Source organism: Dermacentor andersoni, chromosome 5 (genome assembly GCF_023375885.2).
Source record: "Dermacentor andersoni chromosome 5, qqDerAnde1_hic_scaffold, whole genome shotgun sequence".
Taxonomy (NCBI): Eukaryota; Metazoa; Arthropoda; class Arachnida; order Ixodida; family Ixodidae; genus Dermacentor; species Dermacentor andersoni.
Window position 1 is genome coordinate 24,920,966 of NC_092818.1, and position 27,015 is coordinate 24,947,980.

General features: G+C 49.0%; 1 protein-coding gene across 1 annotated transcript in view; it reads right to left on the reverse strand.

The window, feature by feature from the left end:
* The window catches only part of LOC126529975 (LHFPL tetraspan subfamily member 2a protein), a 200,160-nt gene that overhangs the window by 22,090 nt on the left and 151,055 nt on the right, over positions 1 to 27,015 (reverse strand). Inside the window, exon 2 of the mRNA XM_050177441.3 lies at positions 22,285 to 22,528. Within this exon, the coding sequence (XP_050033398.2) occupies positions 22,285 to 22,474 (190 nt within the window). The 5' untranslated portion in view covers positions 22,475 to 22,528. The remainder of the gene's footprint in view (positions 1 to 22,284; positions 22,529 to 27,015) is intronic.

Consider the following 27,015-nt stretch of genomic DNA (forward strand, 5'->3'; position numbering starts at 1 on the left):
TGTTAGCCTTGCTTCCTGGGGAGGCATCAGACGTAATAACTTGCTTATCGAAACAACTTCATATAAGTACCTTGGTGTTCACTTGCAGTCTGATCTAACGTGGCATCATCACATCCGCCTGACGTTGGCATCAGCTAACCGCTCTTTAGGCCTCCTCAAACGCAACCTTAAGCATGCTCCAGCTAAACTACGCAGACTAGCATACATCACATTAATACGCTCCAAAATCGAGTATGCATCAGCTATCTGGGATCCTTTTCAAACATATATCACCCAAGAAATCGAATCATTGCAAAACCGCGCGGCTCGTTTCATTTTTTCTGATTATTCACCATATACTAGCATTTCAGCACTAAAAGCTCGTGCTCAGCTTGACGACTTATCCCATCGCCGCAGAATTGCCCGCCTGTCGCTGCTGCACGAACTTTATCATCATCCGCACCTTTACCGTATCTTCGAACCAGCGACAGCCTTCTTTCCACGCACAGACCATATCTTCAAGATAAAACGCATCAGTTGTCGCTCAGCTAACTATGCTAACTCCTTCGTTCCCCGAACAATTGTTGCATGGAATAACCTACCATCACACATTGCTACTCAAACAGATTTCGCCACCTTTCAGGAACTTTTACGCAATAGTGACTTGTAAATATTCATCATGTACTGTTTCTTCATACGTTGTTCAGTGTATATATTGTTTTGATCATTTGTCTTACTGTTCTGCGTGTACATTGTACAAGTGTATTTCATGTCTCATTAATTTGTTAAAGTGACAACTGATGCAGCTTCGAGCAACACCTCGTTTTACTTCTTTTACATTGTGCCTATTTAATTCCCTTAATTTGTTTTCTCAGGCAGTTTTGTATTTTATATTTAAGTTTCACTTGAATAATGTATTTCGTATATTGTTTTACTTGTGTATTTTCCTAGGTATCGTACTTTTGTATAACTTTTGTGTTTTCTTTTGTAAAAATTTTGTATAACTTTTGTGTACTTTAGTTGTTTTTTTTCCGCAACGCGCAAAGCTCGCATTTCTTCATGTATCGGTTCCCCCTATGTAATACCCCTTCGGGGGCCTTTAGGGGTATTATGAAATAAATAAATAAATAAATCGAAAGAGGCGTTTGAGAGCTACAGTGATGTGAAGGAAGCGCTACTGCGGAAGTACAAATTGTCGCCCGAAGCTTTCCGGCAGAGGTTCCGGTATGCAAAAAAGGGCAGGGAGTCGAATGTTGACTTCACGTTTCGTCTAAAAGCCGACCTGGTGGAATGGCTGAAGGGCGAAGAGGTTTACGGCGACCGCGACAAAATCGTCGAATGCATCGCGTTGGAGCAGTTCTACCGTTACATCGATGCGGATGTCAGGCTCTGGCTGCAAGATAGGCTAAAGGAGGTTAAGCTAAACAAGGCAGCAGAGTTAGCGGAAAAGTATTACACCCGCCGCAGCTTGCACAGCAAGGCAGTGCGCGTAGAAAAAGCAGATAGGAGAGATGGGTTTTCCGGGGAGCCCGACGAACGGAAGGAAATCACGCGTCGCGAGTTTCGGGAAGACGAGTCCCTTACCAAAGAAACTGTAAGGGAAGGACAAAATGCATCTGAGAATGATAGCGATGGTCCCAAACAGCGAAACGATACGACGCGTTCTTTTGAAAAACAGAAACCGTTAACCTGCTACAATTGCAAAAAGCAAGGGCACATCGCTGCGAACTGCCAAGAGAAAATTGCTTTTGCAACAATACAGGAAACGCACAAAAACATACGACTATTGGAGCCCTATGTGCAGGAAATTAAGGTAAACGGTAAGAAGTGCCGAGCACTTCGGGACTCTGCAGCAACTATGGACGTTGTCCACCCGTCTTTCGTCTCCTCGTGTGATTTTACGGGAGAGTGCGCTAGGATACGGCAAGTGGCCGAGGAGGAGAGTGTCTGTTTACCGATCGCAACGGTTCTCATTGAAGGAGAGTTTGGGAAACTTAACACAGAAGCCGCTGTGTCTGCCGCCCTCCCGGAGCGCTTTCCCTACCTCTTCTCAAATAGCTCGGAGCAGCTGCTGAAGGATCAGGGCAAATCATTCTTTGCCGACGTGGCGTACATGGCCCTCACGCGATCCAAAGCGCGCCCGCTGTCGAGGGAACTGGACTTTGCGTCGGTGAGCGAACAGCGGTGCGGCACACGGACCGATGAAGGCAACTTGAGTGGCGAGCAGGCACGAGAGAGGCAGAGCTCGGAGGCTGGCCTGGTCGAGCGTGTCCTGGAAGTGACTGGGAGTGACGCGTGCAGTGCTAGCTGCGATATGGACGCGACGCCGCAGTTAGGCGACGCGGGCTCCACACTCGCTCCGGTTTCCGCCAGCTGTCAGGAGCGGGCTGCAGTTGAAAGGGAAAGTCTGATTCGCGAGCAACAGGAAGACTGTTCAATAGCCGATCGGAGGAAGAGCGTCAAACGGGGAGTCAAAAAAAAAAAAGAGGGTTTCATTTTACAAGAAATCTGGCTTATTGTACCGCCGCTACACGGATAAGCAGGGTCGCAAATATCAGCAGCTTCTGATTCCTCGAAAATATCATCGGGAAAAAAATGAATGACCTCATTTGCTTCCTCAGTGGTATGTTTTCGGTCCAAGTGATTTCAGGGGGACCATTCTATTTGTCATTATTATTGCTGATTATTAATTGTTTCTGATATTTTGGTGTGTTGTTAATTTGAAAACTGGTTGTTTGAGCCTTGTGTACCAGATCGTACACCTGCCTCTTGTTGCAGCGGGAGCAAAAAGGGGGATAGCAATTTAGTTAGTTTGATTTAGATTATGGCCTTGTCTGGTGTTTGACGGGAGACAGAGGCCACTTGTTCGTGTTGGGTGTTGCCTCTTGCCGGTCGGTTTTGCCAGCTGCAGAACAACCAACCGGGACCAGTGGCGAGAAGCAACGGCTTCGGAACGACCTGAGCGGAGCTGGTTGAGGTGCCTTGGCGACAACGCGGGGAGCAGAGCTCCTGTCCTGGCGAGTGGGACCTGGGCACGTGAAGTTACCTGGCGTCCGGACACTGGACGTGAACTTGGACGAGCCTGACGAACGTGCGCGCCTGGCATCGGAGCCACGTGGAGGCAGCTCGTCTTCCCGGCGCCTTATCTGATGGCGGGGATGCTGTCGTGCCATTACCACCAGCCCGGATTCCGAATCTACAAGATGCAGAATTTATCCTGCGAACGCCCATTCCATTGTATCTTCGCATTTCTAATGAACGAGGGCGAGTCAAATGAAAGTGAGCCTGTATACCTACCCCGCGCAATAATGGTTCGGTTCATTATCTGCGAGGGATGCGCGTAGCTAACAGGCATCTGTCATTTACAAAAGTGACACGTAGGGGTGAGGGTAAATGTTCTTTAATGCTCTCATACACTGGGTTGAACATGGTTGCGTGACGTAATGAACGCTTCAGAAGTTGAGCAGCGTAGTTCCGTGAGGTTTTTGACAGCTGAAGGTATTTCCCAAAAAGAAATTAGTTGCCGTATGGCTGTCGTGTACGTTGAACATTGCATTTCATTGGTCACTGTGAAGCGTTGGAGCAAACAGTTGAAAGAAGGACGTGTTAAAGTTGTAAAGACGATCCAAGACCGGGCCAAAGCGATCGTGCAATCACCCCCAACAAAATTGCAAAGGTTGATGAGCTGATGAGACAAGAAGGGAGGATAAGCATCGATGAACTTGAAGAGCGTTTGAACATGAGTCACGGTTCGGTTCACGCCATAATTCATGAACATCTCGGTTACCGGCTCTTGTGTGCGCAATGGATGCCCAAGATTTTAAACCACCGCCAGAAGACGGAGAGGTTCGGTGCTGTCTTGACTCATCTGATCTGTTACCATAGTGAGGGTGACGACTTCCTGTCTGCAGTTGTGATTGGCGACGAATCATGGTGCCACTACTACAAGCCTGAAACACGACGGCAAATCTTACAGTGGAAACATTCGAATTCACCACCCCCAAAGAAAGCAAAGGCCGTCCTTTCCACCGGAAATGTGTTGTTGACTTCTTTTTTCGAGCGTCAGGGGCCATTACTGATAGAATTTGCTAAACCCTGAGAGGCTATCAATCGTTTCCGATATTCCGATATTGTGAAACGCCGGATCGGCTGCGTGTCGCAATCAAGAACCAACAACGTGGAAAATTGACGAATGGGGTCATCTTGTTCCACGACCTGGCTATGGTGTTGGGCTGCTGAGCACTAAGTCGTGGGACCAAATCCCGAGCACGGCGGCCGCATTTCGATGGGGGCGAAATGCGAAAACACCCGTGTTTCGACCACATGGGGTTCTTTAACGTAGATTTAGATGTACGTTAAAGAACCCCATGTGGTCGAAATTTCCGGAGTCCTCCACAACGGCGTCCCTCATAATCAGAAAGTGGTTTTGGCACGTAAAACCCCATAATTTATTTGTAGTTGTTCCACGACAATGCCCGTCCGCACGTCGCTGATGTGGTTAATACAAAACTGGCAAAGTTCAAGCGGGAAAGCTGAAACATCCGCCATACAGCCCAGACCTGTCGCCTTGCGACTTCCAAACATTGGGAAAAATGAAGAAACAGCTTAAGGGAAACAGATTCGTGTCGGACGATGACGTGAAAGAGTCAGCTGCAGACTTTTTGAAGCAGCAAGACAATGAGTTTTATGAGACGTGAATCACGCGACCGGTTAGTCAATGGGACAAATGACTAAATGCTCATGGAGACTACTTTTAAATAATGTATCCCGTTTGTCATATGTTCACATTGCCTCACTTTCATTTGACTCGCCCTCGTATATGTTGCAGAACGGCTTTATATACGTGCTCCCTGTTGGGACAATAATTTCGGTGCAACTACTCACGATACACGACCGGTGACAGCTGCTCCTGCGTAACACATTGGAATAAATGACAGCGTCATTGAGATTTTTCACTGGCCGTTGCATATGTACAAAAATGTAAACAAGGTTCTTGAATGACAAAGTTTCATTAACATATCTGTCCTCAACTTGTTCATTTCGTGGCCTTTACATTTTTCATATCAGTGGCATGCACTGCTTTGCTGGTTTCGAACTGATCTAGTTCCAAAGTTCGTGTAATATTTTCTTTACCTATTAAACAGACAAAACATGGAAGCATTGATATCAGTTATATTGGGCACAATTTTTGGCACATACAAGTATATTTTTTATGCATAATACATAGTTTACTTGTTTCGACAGTGCATAGCGTTCAAGAATTCGTTTGCAGCATCTTTGGCAATGGCAATGCAGTTGTTATTCATGTACTTGATCCCTCGAGAAATTGTTTAAGAGGAAGTTTTAGCTGAGGCCCAACTCCTACGCAGCCTATTCAAATACATTTAAAACGCAGAAACGCTTTTCTGAGATAACCCCTGGATCGCTTTTAATGAAATTTGTTACATTTGAGAGAGAAGGTTAAGGTCTGTTATCTGTTCGAAGCGGAATTTCGATTTAGGGCCTGAATATTGTTTTAAATATTTTGAAAAGTTCGAAAGTGCGATAAAAATAGAAGCATGACGTTTACAAACTAATAGCTCTACAAGAACAGATATCGCGGTTCTGTAAACGGCATCTATTATAAGAGTCAAAGCGGACAAATTTGGTATGTCAATTTGTATCTTGCATTAATTGGTGGCGTACAGGGGTTCTTCAAAAACCGCATTTCCATAATACTAAATTTTTTGAGATTAGTGTGTAACATATCAATTTTGTCTGCTGTAGATGTACTATTCGATGTGATTCACAGAATCGTCATATTATTTTTCATTGTTGGGCTGGAGAGTTTTAAACGTGATAGTTCCCTTTTGTGAAAATTTGTGATTTTTGTAAATTTTTAACAAAGAATTGACAACCTAAAGGAAAAATTCGAAACCAGAAGTCAGTAGAATTAAAGCTTTTCTTTTAAATGCAACGAACCTCGTCAAACATGGTGCGGTGGTCGCCGAGAAAAACGAATTCACCTTCTACATGTATTTAGATACCAGTACCCGAGCTAAAGCTTCCTCTTAAGGAGGAGGCCAAGCTGCAACGTAAGCCCCCCCCCCCCCTAACGAAATTTCTGGCTACGCCACTATCTGCTGGGTACGTGGTGGAGCCGCGAAGCCATCCAAATTATCGGGAATCCAGAAAGTCGGTCGTTGATTGTACACTGGCAACTCTTCCAGCCAACGACAGGGCGTCAAAGGCGATTCATTACGATTCCTGTCTGTTACTCGAGCCAGCATTACCGCGACTTTCGACCCTTTCTATAAAATTACAGCTAATTTTCCCTGATAGAGGCACAAATTCCCTGAGTATTCCCCGAGGTTTTCCAGACTACTCAATATCACTGAGAATTCCCGGTTTTCCCGGTTTTGCCGGTTTGTAGACACCCTGAAAGTACTCGTGAAGTGGATTTTAAATGCATTCAGTATCAACGTGCTAGCACCTACCAAGTCATGTTACACCATCAGCTCTCTGCTTAGACAAGCAACTTGATGATGATGACGTTAAATGAGGATTTATGGTGCGAGGCCCACGCAACAGGAGGCGACAGTTACTCGCTCCGCGTAGGAGCTACTGGCTTCAGCGTCTAACTGACGTAGTTAAAAAGGAGTTTTTGCCACGTTAGTAAAATTCCAGTAATTTAAATAAATAAATAAATGAACCGACTTCAAAAGAAGTTTCACAGGCTCGCTCAGACAGAAAGAAGAGAAGTTACAAGAAGCAGCCACCTGCGTAGAGGACTACGTCAGAGCAAGAGGGCTAGCCTGCTCCACTGAGAAGTCCGAGCTCCTGAGGGTTTGGAGAGGAAAGCAAAACCGCACAGTCCCCACCAGCGACGAGTTAAAGCTCAACGTCTACCTCCAGGGGAAGCCGATACCGGAAAAGACGCTCATCAGAATCCTGGGGATGTGGATACAGTCAAACCAACGCTGCACCCACACCCTCGACCTATACTCAAGGCATCCACCCTACAAGTGGCCCGCATGATCACGCGCATCTCACACAGACGCCACGGCATGCGAGAGGAGGACACACTCAAGCTGGTCACAAGCTTGGTCGTCAGCCGAGTGGCATACAGCCTCCCATACTACAATCACATCAAGAGTGAGGTACAACAGGCGGACGCGATTCTACGCAAAGCCTACAAAACCGCACACCACCTTCCCCACAACACCTCAACCGAGAAGCTCCTAGCCTTAGGACTACACAACACCTTCGACGAATTGAAAGAGGCGCAACTAGTCTCCCAACAACGCAGACTACAGCAGACCCCATCTGGCAGGGAGCTCCAGAAGAAACTAGGCTGCGCCGATCAACTTCAAGAGATACAGAGGACCGAAACAATTCCGGATGAGTATCGCAACACACTAAAAGTAGCACCCATACCCCGGAACATGGATCCCAACCTACACAAAGCACGCAGAGAAGCGAGGGCTGAATACCTACAAAAGACCCTAGCACCCCAAGAAACGACGGTATATGTGGACGCAGCCACATACGCCAGAGCAGCGCGTCAGAGCAACAGCAACGCGGTAGCAACGGTGATCGATTCGAACCTACGCGAGATCACCAGCGCATCACTACAAGGCTGTACGATAGTCGAGGCTGAAGAAGCGGCCGTCGCTCTAGCGGCAGCGGAGGGCTATCGGTCTAAACGGTCTTTAACAATCCTTACAGACTCGCAAACAGCGTGCCGCAACTACCTACGCGGCAGAATAGGGCACGGAGCACTCCGCATACTCCGCTCCGGAGACCACATAACAGAACGACAAACAAAAGAAGAACCAATTAGGCATACGATAGTATGGACGCCGGGACACACGGGAGTGGCAGGGAACCAAGAGGCGGACAGGATAGCTCGAGGGTACACTTATTACCGAGCATCCAACGTAGGCGACCTCGAGGAGACCGAACCTGTACCCCAAGACTATTCGGCAATAACAAATTACTACAAGGGCTGCAGAAAGCGGTATCCACCACCGCACAACTCCCTTAGCAGAGAGGACTCTGTCGCGTGGAGGCAGCTACAAACGGGCTCGTACCCGAACCTACACGTACTCAGCAAGATTTATCCCACACTATACAATGACACATGCCCCTGGTGCCACGAAACACCCACGCTGTACCACATAACGTGGGCATGCCAGAAGATAGACGTGGTACCCGTTATACCAAACCCGAGTGCGGAGCAATGGGAGGGAGTGCTCTCCAGCGATCGCCAGGTCGACCAAGAAGGTCTGATTCGGCGAGCACAACTGGCAGCAGCATCCAGCGGAGCCCTGGACTAAGGGCAACCGACCGTTGTGCTAAAAGATGGACGATTCCATCTGAAGACCGCAGAAGACCAGCGAATCTAGAGCTGATAAAGTTTTTCACTCACTCACTCACACTCATCACTGCGTTGTCATCAGGTCTGTGGAGGTTAAGCTCCTCAGTCCTTCGGTACCCGATGGGCACCTTGTCTTTAATGATTTTCAAAATAACTTGCTTCGACGTGGTGATGTCAGGGGATCGCGTGCTCAGACCGCCATGGCAGCGTTGGCCGGACCAAGATGTGTCCGTCAGCTCCCTTGCACATCCGCGACGCTGGCGCGAACCAGGCGACCGCGGCGGCGGCTCGCTGTTCTTACTACAGGCGACGGACGCATTGTCCCGAGGTCGTGACAGTGCATGCCTGTGACTACGACTGAGCCGCGCTTGGCGGCCAGGTGTCTCCGGTGGTATTACAAGTGGACACGTACTGTGTCACGCCGAGACTGCAGGCCCTTAATTACATATTAATGCGTTCGCATCTGGGGTGTGAAATTTGAGCACAGCTCTATACGTGTTTTCATTTCGCTTGTCAATATTTTATATTGTAACGGATACGAAAGGCGCGGACAAGAAGAGGGAAGACGAAGAGGACGAGGAGTTTGGGAGGCCGACGGCCACTCAGGACAACAACAACAACAACAACGATGTGCATGTTAAGGATCATGTGCATGTTAAGAAGTCGTTGATGCTGCTCGGTTGTCCCTGGTCCCTGCTGGCCTCGACAGAGCGACCGTTTCGTTGACCTGCAGTGGTGTTTTGGCTGAGTATCGGGTGGTTTAAGGTGTCTCGATAACCACATTTTAGTTCCTAGTTGATTGGCATACCTTGCGTCAGCCGTCTTGAGCTGATGTCGACCAGTTCTCCTGGCCAGGCGCGATCCGCCTGGTCAGCATCCCTGCCACCTAATGAATTGCCCATAGATTTATTTTTTCGCAGTGGCGTCAGCACCATTCCTGTGGCGCTTGTGCCTACCAATGGAGGTTCCATCAGGATCACGAATCCACAGGCTGTCCAGAAGGCACTTAAGGCCACGTCCAACCACTTCCAGACCATCACTGATGTGCGAGCGTTCTGACGGGGAGGTATAGTGTGTCGTTCACCCGACCAGACCTGTGTAGAAGACCTCTTGAAATGCACTTCATTCGCTTCCACCCCGGTGAGTGCTTTTATTCCGCCTCACCTTGCGTGCACCAAGGGTCTTGTACGGGGCGTAGACTCCCGATTAAGTCCTACTGAAACCCTGGACAAACTATCCGCAGCAGGCGTCATTGCCATCTACCGTTGCAATCGACTGGCCAATAACGAGAGGGTTCCGACAGAATCTGTTATTGCAACGTTTGTGGGCACATCATGTCCATCTGAAATAAAGGTGTGGCCTCTTGTGTTCCGTGTAGAGCCGCTTGCGTCACGTCCAATCCAGTGTAAGAATTGTTGGAGATTCGGGCACAGCGCAGGAGGATGTAAGTCTAGCTTGCGTTGCCGCACCTGTGGGGATGGTCATTCTTCAAGTGAATGCTCTACTCAATCTCAAAAGTGCTGCCTCTGTGGGGGAGAACACCCAGCAGACTATTCGAACTGCTCAGCTCGCGCTCAAGAAATACAAATTCTTGAAATAATCGACCGCCGTCGTTGCTCCCGAAGAGATGCAATTTCAGTTATCAAAGACAGGGCCTTCGGATACTCTGGTGTTACAGCGCGCAACACTCCAAGCATGGATCTTAACCTCTCAGAAGCAATTGACTCTGCTGTGGAAAAAGCAATGGCTAAAGCTATGGACAAATTGATATCCAGTCTCTCTGATTGCTTAGCACAAATCATTTCCAGCCACATGATGCAAATATTGCAGTCCAATAAGACACCAATGCAGTGCCCAGTATCTAACGTCACACCTCGAACGCCTAGCAACGAGGTAGAGACGCCTTCCACAGTTGCAGAATATTCCACAGACACTACTTCGGTAGTCCAAACACGCGAGGATGAGCCCTCTTATTCAGACACTGTTATTGCCACAGACATGGAACTTGACACTCGAGCTCCCAAACGTATGGGGTCCCCAATTTCAAAAACTATGAAACCAAAATCAAAAAAGAGTCAACCAACTTCTGTGCTTACAGAAAGTATTCTAAAGGCGGCAGTTGCCGCTACTGTGCATTCTACACCATTGGACAGTTGAAAGTGCTGCAGTGGAACTGTCGTTCTATATTTTCAGCTTCAACAGATTTATCTTGCCTATCTATTCAATTCAATCCAGATATCTTACTTCTTCAGGAAACGTGGCTTTCACCAGAGAAAAATTTTCATTTAAAAGGTTTTCGGTCCTTCCGATTAGATAGAGACTCGCGAGGTGGAGGATTAATGATACTTGTTTCCAGTAAAATTTGTCACAAGGCAAAAATTTCTTTTCAAATCATGGACTGCGACTGTGAAATTTTGGCAATAGATTTATGCCTCCCAGGATACCATCCATTTTCAATTATAAATGCTTATTTCCCCAGCGGCGTGCAAAGTACACGTCAACTTGATAGGGCTGTGGCTGCCTGTAGAAAAGAAATTTTGTTTGTAGGGGATTTCAATTCGCATCACGTGTCGTGGGGGCAAAAAACAGATGTGTGCGGTAAGCGACTATGGGAGTGGACGATTGATAGCCACCTTTCATGTCAGAACACAGGAAAAGTAACGTTTGTTAGAGGACCCTTCCGTTCAGTGTTAGATTTGACATTTTGTAGCGCTGGCATCAAGGTTTTGTCGTGGGTAGCGGTTGAATCAGCAACCAACAGTGATCATCTTCCTGTGTCATTTGAAATCAATTGTCCAATAACATCTTTAGAATACCAGGCATGCACATTTATGGACCATACGAAATTTAAGACTTTCTTGCGTTCTGCCGTTTCGAAACTTGCCAATGCCAATGATAAGGAAATCGCTTCAACCATTTGCTCAATTCTAGAGGATTCCCGGAAGCAAGCTGAATTTGTCATCCCTTCGGCTAAAGGCACCGCTTGTCGTTGGTGGAATAATGAGTGTACGCGGGACTATAGAAAAAGAAAGGCCGCTTGGAAAATGCTTCTGCATAATCAGTGCCCGACAAATTGGAAAAATTATCAGTTTCATGCTGGTGTATTTAAGCGTACTGTTAATAGAGCCAAAGAGGAATACGATATTAGACATTACGATTATCTATCTATTTCAAAAAATAAGCGTGCTTTATTTGCATTCCTTCGTGCTAGGAAGGTGCTACCAACACCCTTAACATTAGATTCAATTGTTTTGACCCCGCAGGAACTGAGCGCCTCCCTAGAAGAGATTGCCGAAGGCTTAGAAAATCGATTTACGGCCAGGCTTCCGGCTATTCATTCTACATTAGGTCCTTGGGATGGCTTTACTCCAATTTCCTTAGCTGAACTAAATGAGACTGCACTATGTTTACCGAATTCAGCCCCTGGCCCTGATGGCGTCACAAATGCAATGTTAAAAATATTGTTACAGGAATCACCTAACGTTCTTTTAGACCTGGTGAATTATTCAATTAAATATGCTTGGATTCCGTTGCACTGGAAGCTTGCCAAAGTAATATTGATGCTTAAGAAACAAGAAGGAAGGTATGTATTGGAGAACATTAGGCCCATTGCGCTTACATCAAACGTAGTAAAATTTATTGAGAGGCTTCTTCACCGTCGCATCATGAAATTTATTAATGATAATTCCATTCTTAGTCCCTGTCAGATTGGTTTCAGGGCCGGCTGCTCCATCTGGCATGCCCACGTCGACTTAGAAAGCCGAATACAACTCGCTCGACGTCATAAGCAATACGCTGCCTTAGTGACGCTCGATATCGCTAAAGCATACGACACTGTGGAGCACACTGTATTGATCAATCGGTTAACTTCCTGTGGAGTTCCTGGGTATATAGTAGCGTGGATTCAGTCATCCTTAGGTGAAAGAGAATTCTACTGCTACGAAAGCGGCGTTTCTTCTTCTAAACACAAACAAATGAGAGGCGTACCGCAGGGCTCAGTGCTTTCCCCGGTACTTTTTAATATTCTCATGAGCACACTACCTTGTCATCAAGAAATAACTACTTATGTTTATGCAGACGATATTGCGTTTTTTGCATCTGCAAACGACATCCACACGCTATACCAACGACTGCAAACTTACCTTTATGATCTGGAGAGGTGGTTAGATGCTAGTTACTTCACACTCAATGCCAGCAAATGTGCTGTTCTCGTTTTTCCGATACGTGACATAGTGCACATTTCATTGTCTTACCACCTTCAAGACATACCACAGGTGGAATTTGTTAAATACCTCGGAATTATTTATAACGCCTCTCTCAACTGGCGCTCACACATAGATTTGTTGAGTGGGAAAGGTACCCGTGCAATTGGCATATTGCGTAGGCTGAGCAGTCGTCGAATAGGATTGAGAAGAGATACACTCCTAATGATATATCGTATGTACGTTCGCCCTGTATTAGAATTTGGTTGCGTGCTCTTCTCTGGAGCTCCAGCCTACATGTCCCGTCCTCTAATCCTCTTAGAAAGAGAGGCATTACGTCTGTGTTTAGGTCTTCCTAAATTTGTTGCAAATTCTATTCTTTGTCTAGAATCCCGTGTTCCGCCACTTTCGTGCAGGTTCCGGCTTTTGACGGTGCAGACGTTCTTAAGGATTTACGAATCACCACTGCGTCATCCCCAAATAATCTTTATTTCACAACCTGCGTTGTTTTTTGGTGTCATCTGGCCGCGACTGCATAAACCGCAAATTATATTCGTGCAACAATTACTTGACTCTTTGGGCGTGCGCATATGCGATGTACTTCCTATTACCGACAGAGCTGTTGCCACGGATATTCAATTTGATGACATCTTTCCTAATAATGCAAAATTACTTCCACACCGTATTCTCGACGGTATATTACAAGATCACCTGAAATACCTTCAAACAAACGTTGTCATTGCTACAGATGCTTCACAATGTGAAGAAAAGTCAGGTGTACGAATATTTTCCCCGATTCTCGATTGGACATTTTCTCTTCGGCTGCCAGATTTCATACCGATTTTTTTAGCTGAATTCATGGCCGTGGTGCTGGCATTACGCAAATTAGGACCATCAATTACGTCAGCCGTGATAGTCACTGATTCTTTATCATTGTGCTCATCCCTTACTGCTTCTAGTGATTCTCGCGTGATGAGGACATTTCAATCATTGGTACCTGGTTACTTGAGAAGCGTGCGTTTCATTTGGGTGCCTGGCCATAAAGGACTAATCATTAATGAAATTGCAGACTCTCTAGCCAAGGCATCGATAAGTGGCCCGATTCTTCCTTGCTGCCCTTTGACTGCTTATGTTACTGCAGCTAGATTTCGCAGGAGTATCATTATACAGTCCGTATCAGGCTTCGCAATTACTAACTCTGAGGATTACGGACATCTCCTGCACCCTTGGAACAGAGATTTTTGCCGAACACGGAAAATTGAAGTGTCCATCACGAAGCTGCGCTGCCGTATACCTGCATTGAACTTCTACCTCCACAGGTCTGGTCTGGTCCCCTCACCATTATGCTCATTCTGTGGCGAAGCGGAGACAATCGACCATTTCTTGTTGTCCTGCAGACGTTTTTCTATTAGAAGAAAACGACTACTCGAAATGCCGCTTCGCTCTATTGGTCTAACTTTATCAGTGCCTGTGATCCTATCTTTTGGAGCCTCCATTGTTGGGTTCAGCCACAGAAATGTTTGCTTGGCGATCCAAAATTACCTAATTGAAACCAATCGTTTTCCATGTTAGATTGATCGTTCTCCCTCCCTACCATAGCTTTCTTTTATTTCTTATCTATTATTAATTATTATTGTTATTATTATTATTATTTTCTTATACCCGGTTTTCATCTGGTTATCTATTTTTTTTTCTCCAGACACAAAACGTTTACTTTTAAGCTCACACGCCTAAATTGTTAACTCCCTTGTTATCATTATTATTTTTAGGCACCTAATTAAACCGCCCGATTCTTGGCCAATCCCCCACTGTGGGTATGTGCCACGGCCACATAGGACAACAACAACAACAACAACAACAACAACAACAACAACAGCTGCGATCACGCTACGATCATCGTCCATCGCCTGTAAATAAAACCATTTCCTCGCAACTCTTCGTAACAGTTGTGGTGGAAGCTGCTGGGTAATCGACACCCGAAGACGGAGGCTGAACCACAAGTTCTTCGACGGAGCCGTCGCCTTGCTGGACTCCCACCGAATCCACCAGAGTTGAATATGTCCCACGACGCAGACGAACAACGGCCCATTCCAACTGCTGCGCCGACAAGTTCTGTTCTGCAACTGAGAGATGCGCGTCCCTTCGCCGGAAGATCGGACGAAGACGTCGAGGAATGGCTCATCCATTATCACCGGGTGAGTGCCGCCAACAAGTGGAACAGCACTTCTCAGCTTTCGAACGTCGTGTTCTTTCTAACGGATACGGCGTTGTTGTGGTTCGACAATCACGAGGAGACGTTCACAACATGGAGAAGATTTGTTTCGGAAATCAAAGAGCGATTTGGCGACTCTTCGACAAAAAAAAAAAAAGGGCAGAACACACGCTACTGCAACGTGCGCAAGTGCCAGACGAAACCTGCACGACGTACATCGAGGCAGTAATAAAACTGTGTAGGACGGTGGACTGTGGAATGTCCGAGGAAGACAAAGTCGGGCACATCCTAAAAGGAATTGCCGAGGATGTATACAATTTCCTCATTGCAAACGACAACCTGGCTTCCGTCGGTGACGTCATTCGGCACTGTCGCACTTTCGAGCAACTAAAGACGAGGCGCATCACGCCGAAGTTTGGCAGGCTAGCCAATGTGACAACAGTTGCAAGCGTGGACAGTAACCAGCCCCTCGATCTTGCATCAACGATCCGGCAAATAGTTCGGGAAGAGCTCAGCCTGCACGCGCAAGTGACACATCCAGGCACTCATAGCTTCCGCCTACCACCAGATATTGAGCCAAACGTGGCATCCTTCTCTCCGTATCCTGCGTCAAGGGGCACTGAGGATTATGAACTCGCGCCTCGACAGCAGCCACGTCTCTACGACAGAGGCCCTGCTTATGACGCTCGGCCACAACGAGAGCAGCCGCGTTTTTACCCCCGAGGCCCTCTGACTTCTGTCAGGCCGCGACAAGAACAGCACCGACCCTACTACCACGACGTGACTTATGAAAGATACAACGGATTTCAGCAAGCAGCATGACAACGAACTTTCTCGCCGCCCGCAGCCGCCTACCATTCGTTTCGAGGAAGACGCTGTGAACCGCGACCCTCCCGTGTGCTACAACTGCGGTTCCACAGGCCATATAGCTCGGTATTGTCGCCAAGGCCGTCAATCACGTAGGACACCACCGATGTTCTCGTCACCCAGAACCCGTACTTCATATGACTTGCGGACGATCGATTTCCTTACAATGGACCACTTCTCACACGAGCCCAGACGCAGCGATTCGCCAGCATCTGAGCGCAGTTTGACGCCACCAAATAACCGTCCCCGCCGCTCTCCGTCTCCTCGGCGCCGTTCTTCCTCACCGCCGCCGGGAAACTAGCATCCGCGGCCAATGGAGGTGTGGTCGCCGGACGGTCTTTGCCAGAAATGCCTCTGCCTGTTGTGATGCTCAAAAACAAAGTGAATGTCTCGATTGACGGAATACCGACCACGGCGTTAGTTGATACTGGGGCGACTGTGTCTGTGATGAGCCTCGCTTTCAAAAACCGTCTAGGCCACAAAGTTATGTTTTCTTGGAACGACGGTATTAGCTGTCGTGGAGTAGGCAGCGAGTGGCTTCATCCCCTTGGTGTTTGTGCTGCGAGTGTTTTGTTGGCTGGGAAAGTGTTTGTGTCGGAATTCCTTGTTCTTTCTCGTTGTTCGCACGATGTTATCCTTGGGATAGATTTTCTTGAACAGTGCGGCGCTTCCGTGGACTGTGGTTGTGGCGAAATATCACTGAACAAGTTATTTATATCAACACATTCCGAACAAAGGTCGGGTGGTGAAGACAGGGACACAGACACACTCAGTTTCTAGATGAAGCGATTGCACCATCGTGGTGCCTGACGCCCGTTCGTGTTTCTGCAACTACTGTTGATGCTGATTGTGTTGACCTTGCAGTTAGGCCTCTCCGCATAAACTGTGCTAAAAAAGATATACTTGTGCCCTACTCTGTCGTGTGCATGACGAAAGGAGTCGCCACATTGTGGGCGCTGAACTGTTCCACCACGCCGGTTGTCCTTCCTCGCGGTATGAAAATCGCTCTCTTCGATAAAGCCGCGTGTAGCTCAATAGCGGCACTAACTACGGACGTCTCTACAGCTTGCTCTCCTTGCGATAATCGCCATTCTGAAGAGCTAATGCTCGGCATGATCAGCGAGGCTCTCGGTACATCGGAACGGCAAGCACTGGTACAGGTCCTTGCCAGGCATGAGGCAGCATTCGACTTCACGCATGGAGATGCACCTCTTCATTTACCGTCGTCCCGCGCTCGTCACAGAATAGATACCGGCTCAGCACACCCCACCCGCCGGAAGCCCTACCGAGTGTCATCATCCGAACGCAAAGTTATTGCAGAACAAGTCAAGGAGATGATGAACAAAGGTGTCGTTCAAGAGTCGTGTAGTCCATGGGCAGCCCCAGTAATCCTGGTCCGAAATAAAGATGGCTCCTGGAGAATCTGCGTGGACTACAGACATCTAAACGCAGTGACGAAGAAGGATGTATATCCACTACCCCGAATCGATGACGTCATTGATTGCTTGCACGCTGCTTCTTACTTCTCAACACTTGATTTGCGATCGGGGTATTTGCAAATACCTATGGACCCTGCCGACAAGGAAAAGACCGCTTTCGTGACTCCAGATGGCCTATTCGAATTTAATGTTATGCCTTTTGGCCTTTGCAATGCTCCTGCCACCTTTGAAAGATTCATGGACACAGTACTACGTGGTCTAAAGTGGGAGATATGCATGTGTTACCTCGATGATGTTGTAATCCTTGGCCGCACGTTTGAAGAACATAACGAACGCCTCAGCCTCGTTCTCGACTGCATTGAGAAAGCTGGACTGGTTCTAAACTCAAAAAAGTGTCGGTTCGGCGAACGTCAAACACTGGTCCTGGGACACTTAGTCGACAAGGATGGCGTCAGACCCGATCCTCGTAAGATTGAAGCGGTGAGCTCCTTCAAGCCACCGCAGTCAGCACGAGAACTCCGCTCATTCATTGGCCTATTTTCGTATTTTCGTCGCTTTGTTCCCCGGTTTGCCGACATCGTTCACCCGTTGACAAGTATTTTGCGACAAAATGCATCCTTCAATTGGACACCAGAGTGTGACGCATCATTCTCTCAACTGAAGTTTATGCTAACGTCAGCACCCCTCTTGCGTCACTTCGACCCATCTTGCCCGACTGAAGTTCACACTGATGCGAGTGGAATCGGGATAGGAGCGGTGCTTGTACAACGTCACAGTGGCGCAGAACATGTTGTCGCATATGCCAGCCGTTGCCTGAGCAAATCTGAACGCAATTATACGGTTACGGAACAGGAATGCCTGGCAGCCGTTTTCGCCATACAAAAGTTTCGGTGTTATCTTTACGGTAGACCATTCAAGATTATCACCGATCACCATTCTTTATGCTGGCTGATCGGTTTGCGTGATCCCTCTGGTCGTCTCGCACGTTGGGCGCTGCGCCTCCAGGAATACGACTTTGTGGTGTCGCACAAGAGTGGCCGTCGTCACGCTGACGCAGACTGTGTCTCTCGGATTCCTATTGCGACTACCGACTGCGATGCAGAGAATTTTGACGACTGTCTCGCTGTTGTTACTTCTACGTTCCCTGACGCGGCAGACTTTCAGCGAGAACAACGGAATGATGTTACCCTCGATCCGCTTTTTGTCGCCGCCCGTACTTCTATAGGCAGCGGTCGCTTTACTGTCCGTGATAAATTGCTCTACAAAACTAATTACTCCGGGCATGGAGCGCGTTTTCTGCTTGTTGTCCCCGAGAGTCTCCGCTCCGACGTTCTACGCGCCATGCATGACGATGTGACATCCGGCCATTTCGGCTTCGTACGAACGCTGCATCGCACGCAGGAGCGCTTTTACTGGCCCAAGATGTACGAAACAACCAAGCGCTATGTCGCTAGTTGTGAAACGTGCCAACGTCACAAGCGACCGACCACCGCAGCCCCGGGTCCTCTTCAGCCATTGACACCGCCCAGTACGCCGTTCGAGCAAGTAAGCATTGACCTTTTGGGTCCATTCCCGTTATCTAACAACAAGAACCGTTGGATAATTGTCTGCGTAGACCATCTTACACGGTATGCAGAAACTGCAGCCATACCGCCTTCTACCACTGCTTGCGTGGCGGTCTTCCTGCTGCGTTCCGTGGTCCTTCGTCATGGCCCACCACGTGTCATCATCAGCGACCGTGGTCACCAGTTCACTGCTGATGCCATTGAAGGGTTACTTCGTTTGTGCACTTCACAGTTCCGTCATTCCACGCCGTATCATCCACAGACCAATGGCCTCGTTGAAAGGACGAACAGAACGCTGACCAACATGCTTGCCATGTACGTCTCCTCCAATCATAAGAACTGGGACGACGTGCTCCCCTTCATCACTTACGCATACAACACGGCGAAACACGAAACCACGAACTATAGCCCATTTTATCTTTTGTATGCAAGGTTACCGCGAAGCCCTCTCGACACTTTCTTACCCTTCGTACTGCACAGTGACGATTCTGTATCGAAGACTTTGTGTGTCGCCGAAGAAGCCCGTCGAATAGCTCGTCTTCGTACTCTGGCCTCGCAAAGTCGTTCGAAAGAGCGATACGACGACCGTCACGTACAAGTATCGTTGGAGAAAGGTGACTTGGTCCTTCTTTGGACACCGCAACGCAAGCGCAGATTGTGCTAAAAGTTCTTGTCACAATATTCAGGCCCCTTTGTAGTCGTGGACAGCCTGAGCGAACTCACTTACGTCATAGCTCGCCTCCTGTGCAATGGTCGGTCATCAAGCAGAACTCAGCTGACTCATATTGCTCGCCTGAAGCCTTTCTACCCTGCTTGTCCATCCTGACTCGCCCCACGGGCTTCGTCTGTTTGCGGGGAAGTGTAACGGATACGAAAGGCGCGGCAAGAAGAGGGAAGACGAAGAGGACGAGGAGTTTGGGAGGCCGAGCTGCGCTGCGATCACGCTACGATCATCGTCCATCGCCTGTAAATAAAACCATTTCCTCGCAACTCTTCGTAACAATATTATGCTTATATAGGTTCATATTAGAGAACGCTGTGACCAGCGCGCTTTGCTTCCATACAGACGACGCGGGCTACTCTGGCGCCATATCGTAGCCATCGTCGCCGCACAGCCCGTCTTGCGCAGAACTACGCTTTCCTTCTCACATTTTCGTTCCACCGACGACGAGAGCGGCCCTTCCGCGCGGGGAAGTCGTGCCACCAGTGTCAGCGGCGACAACATCCAAGGGTTCGTCACATCGAGCCTTACTCGTAGCCGCTCGCCATCGTCCCTTGCAGGAGCAGTGATACTCATCACACACCTTGGTACTGCAGACTGACCTCCGCAGCTGGCAAGCGTAGCCCTCCCCCCACTTCACGCCAACCTGGTCCCCCCTCGGAAGTGCAGATGAGATCGACCACGCGGCGGCGGATTCCGTGGCCGCCGACAACTCGGCACATGAGCAGGCCGTTTTCCCTCCGCTCCTTCTCCACTTTCCGCATGCTCTCCCCGTAGCCTCCTCCTCCACTTTCCTCTTAGTGTGCTCTTCTTTCGTCTACCGCTGCGCTCCACGTTCCCTTTTGTCTGTCGCCTGTGCTTGTTAGCTAGGCTACGAGGAGTCATAACGCCGCCGCCGAGGCAGGCCGACGCTCAACGCAGGAACGGGCGCCTAAAAGAGCTGCGCTCTAAAAGTGAACGTGTGAAGTCTGGTTAAACATGTACACAAAGATTATAACAAAGTAAGTCTTCTATGCTGACCAAGCATGCGCGCATTCATTCTGCGTAACACACAAAAAATAACTTCCTTCATAAAACCTGAAGATGTATGTATATATATATATATATATATATATATATATATATATATATATATATATATATATATATATATATATATATATATATATATATATATATATATATCTGTGTGTGTGTGTGTATGTGCTGTAAAGGGGTGTATTTAATAATTCAGCTGGTAGCGTCAAGCGTAATCGAGAAGTCAGGCGACGCAGAGCAGGAACCACTGGATGGTCGAGTGGCTCCCTCTCGCGTGCCAAGCACTTTCGTCCTCGAAAGCCACTTGCGGCCTCCCTTGATGAAACCACACGCGGTCGTTTCCCATTCGTAGGGAAGCTCCTCGGTGGGAGCTCGTGCGCACGCACGCAGGCTGGCAGGCAGGCGCACTCCGCGGGTCGTGATGGACGCTGGTGGCGTTTCGCTTTGTTGCAACGCTTGCGGTGTCCAAAGCGATCTGTGTGGCACTTGAATGCAGGCTACGTGGCAATATATATACGCCCAGGATTAGTTCTAGTAGAAAAACATACATCCTAGAAGTGGATGGGAAAACGGTGCCGCGGTAGCTCAACTGGTAAGAGCATCGCACGCGTAATGCAAAGACGTGGGATCCTTCACCACCTGCGGCCAGTGGTTTTTGATGCGTTGCATACTGCAATCACTCAGTTCAGCCCTTGGGCGCGGCCGGGCAGCCACCATTGACCTTTAGCGCAACCACGTGACGTGACGTCACGACAGCCGGAGGAAAAGCTGGGCCCCAACTCGCGCGGTCGCGCGCGGCCGCAGCCACCACCAGACTCCCGCTCCTTCCGCTAGGGGCGCTGCGCCGGCGAGTGACGTCACGGAGGAAAAGCTGGGCCCCAATTGGCGCGGTCGCGCGCCGCCGCAGCCACCACCTGACTCCCGCTCCTCCCGCTAGGGGCGCTGCGCTATGAGTGACGCCGGTGCTGGAGCTGCGTTTGTACATTCTGCATTAGCTTCACCGGCAACCACGTATATAGCCGCTACAGCACTTCTCGCCTCACTACTGGTACTTGCACACAGAATGACCAAGAATTAAAATAGCTAAACCAAGTATTACCGAGTAAATCCAAGTATAACTAAGTATTGCCGAGAAAATCGAGTGCCGCCAAGCAATACCTCGCCCTCAAAAAAAATGATTGCGCAATATGCAACGCATTCTTGGCTTAACCAAGCTAAGCCTGGCCATTTTTTCATTCATTTTCATTCGCATCAATTCATCATTTCTTTAATTCAATTAGTAAGTACAAGTAATCTCCCCTGTGTTGTCCTTGGTGTCAGTTTGTTGGCTTCTTATGGCATGATTTTGTATGTATGTATGTATGTATGTATGTATGTATGTATGTATGTATGTATGTATGTATGTATGTATGTATGTATGTATGTATGTATGTCATTTCGCTCCTCCAAGAGGCAGGGCGCGTGTCGGGTGACTTCCTGAACAACACTCTGCAATGTGGTGAACGAGGTTTAAATCAAGATCCGGGACCTCAAGGAGGTGCGAAGTAATGCTAGCGCAATTCTCTCGCACTTGGCACTAAATCGCCACTGAATTTTTAACTGTTAAACTAAATCTGTGATTATCTATTTCATGAATATCATCATTACACACACACACGCATGTATAGTATAAAGGGATATCACGAAGGTGAGTAGGCGCGCCAGCCATATCTCTGTCTGTCTGTCTGTCTGTCTGTCTGTCTGTCTGTCTGTCTGTCTGTCTGTCTGTCTGTCTGTCTGTCTGTCTGTCTGTCTGTCTGTCTGTCTGTCTGTCTGTCTGTCTGTCTGCCTGTCTGTCTGTCTGTCTGTCTGCCTGTCTGTATGCCTCTGTAAGGCCACAAGGCCGGATCTATACGCACGCACCGATGGAGGGCCTGTAGAGTTGCGGCGGCCGCATGGTGGCGCCGGAGAGTCGTCCCCGGATGAGCGGCCGCTTGGGGGCGCCCACCAGCCAGGTGGGCGTAATGACGGCCGCCAGCATGGACAGCGAGGTGGCCACCGTCAGCAGGGTCCACAGCAAGGTTCGCGACGTCACGATCACGTGGTTGCCCATGGCGACCCTCGGTCAGTGCCAGATGGCGTTTCGCCGACCGCTCTCGCCACGGGCCTGCGAGAATAGGAGGCGGCGGGTGTCAAACGCACGCATGCTTGCCTATTGCTTCTACACGTGCAGGAACGTGGGGACGAGACATGCGTGTTATGGCGCCACGCACGTTTTAGAAAATCATCCTTTTCGTCTGCCTCGTCATCCTTCATCTGCGTTCGCTGTCCAAGTACGGAATCGTAGGTGAGAGCGCGCTTACACGCCCTTTCCAGTGAGTAAAGCCACATGTTTGTCGTTGAAAGCCTTCAAGCTTCCACACACTTGTCCCGATTGAAAGACGCCGGCCACTCTTTACCACGCCACATGGGCGTGCCAGCTAACAAACTCGATGCCGCTCCACCCGCACCCTAACGCACAACAGTGGGAGGCTGTGCTGTCCAGCGTTGACTCTCGGGACCGGCTCGACCTGGTCAGGAGAGCGCGCCGGGTGGCTGTGGCTCGTGAAGTCTAGGGCTCCACCAGGCGTCCCTGCGGGGAGCGCCCTGGTGCCATTTCCTGTCCCAATAAAATATGTAGATCCAACGCACATGTTGGAATCAATGCGAAGCGAAGCTTCAGTAAGCGGCTAATTAAATGCTTTACAAGTAATAGTGATGCGTGGAATTGTGCTTACTTGCATTCTATGTAGCGTGTACTTGCATGGAATGATTATGTTTGTCCAGCACTAAGGTCGCAACTTTATTGTCAGTCAATATTTATGTTTACGCACTGCATCGTTCACAAGCTATGCCGAAACGCAAGCTTCAATTCAGGCGGATGCACAGTGTGAGACGCACACAAAGCGATGGCACAAGGTCGAAGGCGATGTATGATGCGTGTCGAGGAAGGAATGGTGATGACGTGTGTATAAGCACAGGACCCCCAGTACGACACGTACCAACCCATATTTAGCGTGTCTGTACCTCTTGTGCCGCAGTGGGACATTCTGTAGTGAAATAAAAAGAGCGCATTAAGGACACGGACAAAAGTGAACAACGCAAGCGTTGGTGCTGCTCAGTATTGTCCGTGTCCTTTTTGCGCTCGTTTAATTTATATCGTAATAACAACTAGTCCAACAACAAGTCTTGTTAAGCGATCATTTCTGTAGGGCTGGCCAGAACGGGCACACACACACTGGCACAAACAGAATGGCTAAATCAAAGACAATAAGTTAATCAATGAATCCGTGAAATATAATTCACCATTTTATTAACGCATCGGTATGCTTTAGAGATAACTGTGAGCTGGCATTACCGTATAAACTCATGTAAAGGCCGCAGCCGTCTAAGGGCCGCACCCCGAACTTGGCAGCCCAAAATTTGGAGAAAAAAAATGTACATCGGAGAAGCAATGGTGTTCGGTGCCCCGACGCCGCGCGCGCGCGAATCGGTGAATTTTCGCGCGCTGCTCACTTCCGCATAACCCTACCAGATGGGGAGAGCTGGGCGTTAGCCTCTGAAGAACTGGTACAGTCGGGGATCCGGGGTGCGCTGTATTCGCCGGCTGCGCCGCTACCATTTTGACCAGAAGGTTCGGTCCCGTGTAAAGGCCACACCTCGTCAAAATTGTGAAAAAAAAAGTGCGGCCCTTACACGAGTCTATGAGGTATATATGTTCAGGCTTTATGCGTGAATCATAGTGGGACATATCAATTCTGGAGGACCTGCCAAGAACGGGCACACACCCAGTGGCCCATAGTGACTGGCTAAATAAAAAAGAATAAACGAATCCTTTAAATTGGATTTCTCATTCTATTAACAGATCGGCGAGTTTAGACATGCCTGTGGGCCGACACTGTTTGTTCAAATTTTATGCAACAAGCCTTTCTTTTTCTTTTTTGTTACGAAAAACAGGTGTGCGTACTTGATCAGCATACAAGGGCTGTAAAGCCAGTTCGCGGGTACTTTCATTTAACTTCTGCATATACAAATCCACAAATATATCCAGCGTTATAGCGATATAGCCAGGCAGCCGCGCCAAACCCCGGACAGGTTTTGAAGCAAGGCTCGCTTTAAAAGTTTACCTCCCTCTTCCTGCAAGCGGCACCGTCCCCGTTCGTGCACTTTCACCATGTTGAGATCTATTAGGGTGCGTGCCCACCGTAACCCTTATTATGGCAACGGTAAGCCACCGTGACAAATAGGCAACTAATAAATGATTGCTAGTTCTCCGGTAACCCAGAGTAGATGTATACATGAGTAGAAGCAAAGCGCCTGAAGGAGGTGCCACGCAGCTTGGCGCCATCTCTCGAGGCGACGCAAACCCCGCGCCGCGGAACTGTGAGGCGTTGAACAGGCAACCCTGTCTCAGCGCCAAAAGATGTCCATCAAGTGTATGGCACCCTGTATCCGCCTTTTGAACGTCGCTATTGCAAATGACAAATTAAACTTCAGCGTCCTAGGAGTTACAGCTTGAATGATATTGTGAACAAACATTAGGAAGCATTCGGAAGCAATATTTTTTGTAACTTGCTTGGGCAGTAACTAGCGTATGCAATGCGGTCCTGTACAGAGGGTCGGGGGCAAGAAACTGCACTTTCCTTAGGTTTTGACTGGTTGCCCGGATGATCTCGTTTTGTTCGCGTAACCTCACCCCAGGTCTCCCCCGCATTGCTAAAGGTACGATCTGTCCATCCACAGGCCAAGGGGCAAGCTCACTACGGCCAGTTTCCTCGACGCTAGGCCAGCTACGTTCATATACCGCCTGGAGCGAGAGTGCCTACCGTTGAGTTACAGGCCCTTCACAGTGTTGGATCTGGAGGGCAATCCCAATTGCTGTCCCCCAGATTTTGGACCTTGCCGTTGGGTGCGGGAGTTGGCCGAGGTTGAGGAGGAATTTGAGATGAAAAACTGGAGGTTTATTTACATTATTTACAGTGAGAGTACCAAGAAATTAACAGTTATAAAGTCATTACGGGCCTGCAGCAACTCGGACGCTGCGGCACGTGGTAAGAAGCTCGAAAGAGATGAATGAAGGAATGCTCTCTTGCTGCTCCCGGTTTCTGGCTTTTAACCCCTTCGGTGTCTCGAAGTCACGTCATTTTCGGCCAATCGGCGAGCCCGCTCAGGTGTCGTCATTTTCGGCCAATGGGAGGCGCCCGTGCGAGTGTACGTCACATTCGGCTCAGAGGGTCACTCCTTGGGCTCCAATTGTCCGAGGGATTATTTGTCTGCGGTATTGCCTTCCCGGTCTGCAACTGCCTTCACAAAGGCGGATGGGGGGATTGCTGCCAGGGCTTCACGGTGCATTACAGCCGTCTTGCCTCGGGACCCACGTTACCTGGAACAGTGCCAGGCTCTCGCTACACTTTCGGGAAGAGTCAAGCAGTGAATAGCTCCGGATGCGGCGCACGAGGCCCACCTCGTGCGCCGCATCTGGAGCTATTAACTGCTTGTTTGCACGTGCCGCGCCTCGGGAACGTGCTAGATGTGCTTCTGCGCTCCTTAATTAGCTGTGACGCGATTCGATGTGGTCTGGTGAACTCGAAGAAGGCTCAGAAAAAGGTCCCGTATCTAACAACAGCCATCCTGGCTCGTGGAGCGTGTCCTTTTTGTGGCGGTCGTGAGGATTCGGTTCATATCTTTACGCAATGTTTGCTTCCTGCAGCAGCTCTTCTCCAAAGGATTGCTAGTCTCTTTAAGCTCCCAGGTGTTCCATATCAGACTGCTCGATTCTTGCACGCTTTGCCTAAAAAGGCGATCAACCAGTTCGTGCTTTTTCTGGTCGAGTGCTCACACCAAGCTTTGTTGGCACGCTGTGATGCGGTTTTCGGGGGGCGGGCGCCGGGCCTCTCCGAGGTGCTTGCGAAAGCACGGAAGGAGGTCTGGTTTCATCTCACCGGGGAGCGGCATCGCTTGGGCGACAAGAAGTTTCTCGAAGTGTGGACTCATCCTGCCGTGATTTTTGATGAGTCAGGTGGATAGCTGTCCATTAAGTTAGGATGCATGCTCCTAAGGTCGCTCGGCTCGGCCGTGTGTGCCAGTCGATCTAAGGGGTTTTGTTTGGCTCAGTGGAACCCAGAGCCGGAACCGGTCGTGGCGCACCCTCGTGTGGTCACGCTGCTCCGCGGATGGCTTTGGTGGTCTCCATGGTTGTATGCCTTGACCTCTCTTGTGTCAAGCCAGTCCGAGGGTCAGTCAGGCTTGCGTCCTGTAAGACCGACATTGCTGCTTGTGTGTTGAGTGCAGTAACTCAGTTGTGCTGCACCGCAACAGCCCCCTTGTCCGGGATGGACCGTTGGCCCGAACCAAAGCACCCTGCCCAGTGAGCCCGGGTAGAGGGGGAGCGCCGGGGTCAATGTACCGAATAATGCTGGGTTGATGAGTACACGAACGCTCTGGGGCGCGGCACCTCCGGGTGCCAAGTCCTCTTCCCATCTGACAACGGCGCCCTCACGTGTCACTTGAGGGTCGCCGACAACGAGAGCTAAAATCATTTCATGCTTAACATCAATGCGCCTCAGCCGCTAGCTCACCTCAGCTCTATTCTGAGCCTTGCGCTCGAGCGACTGT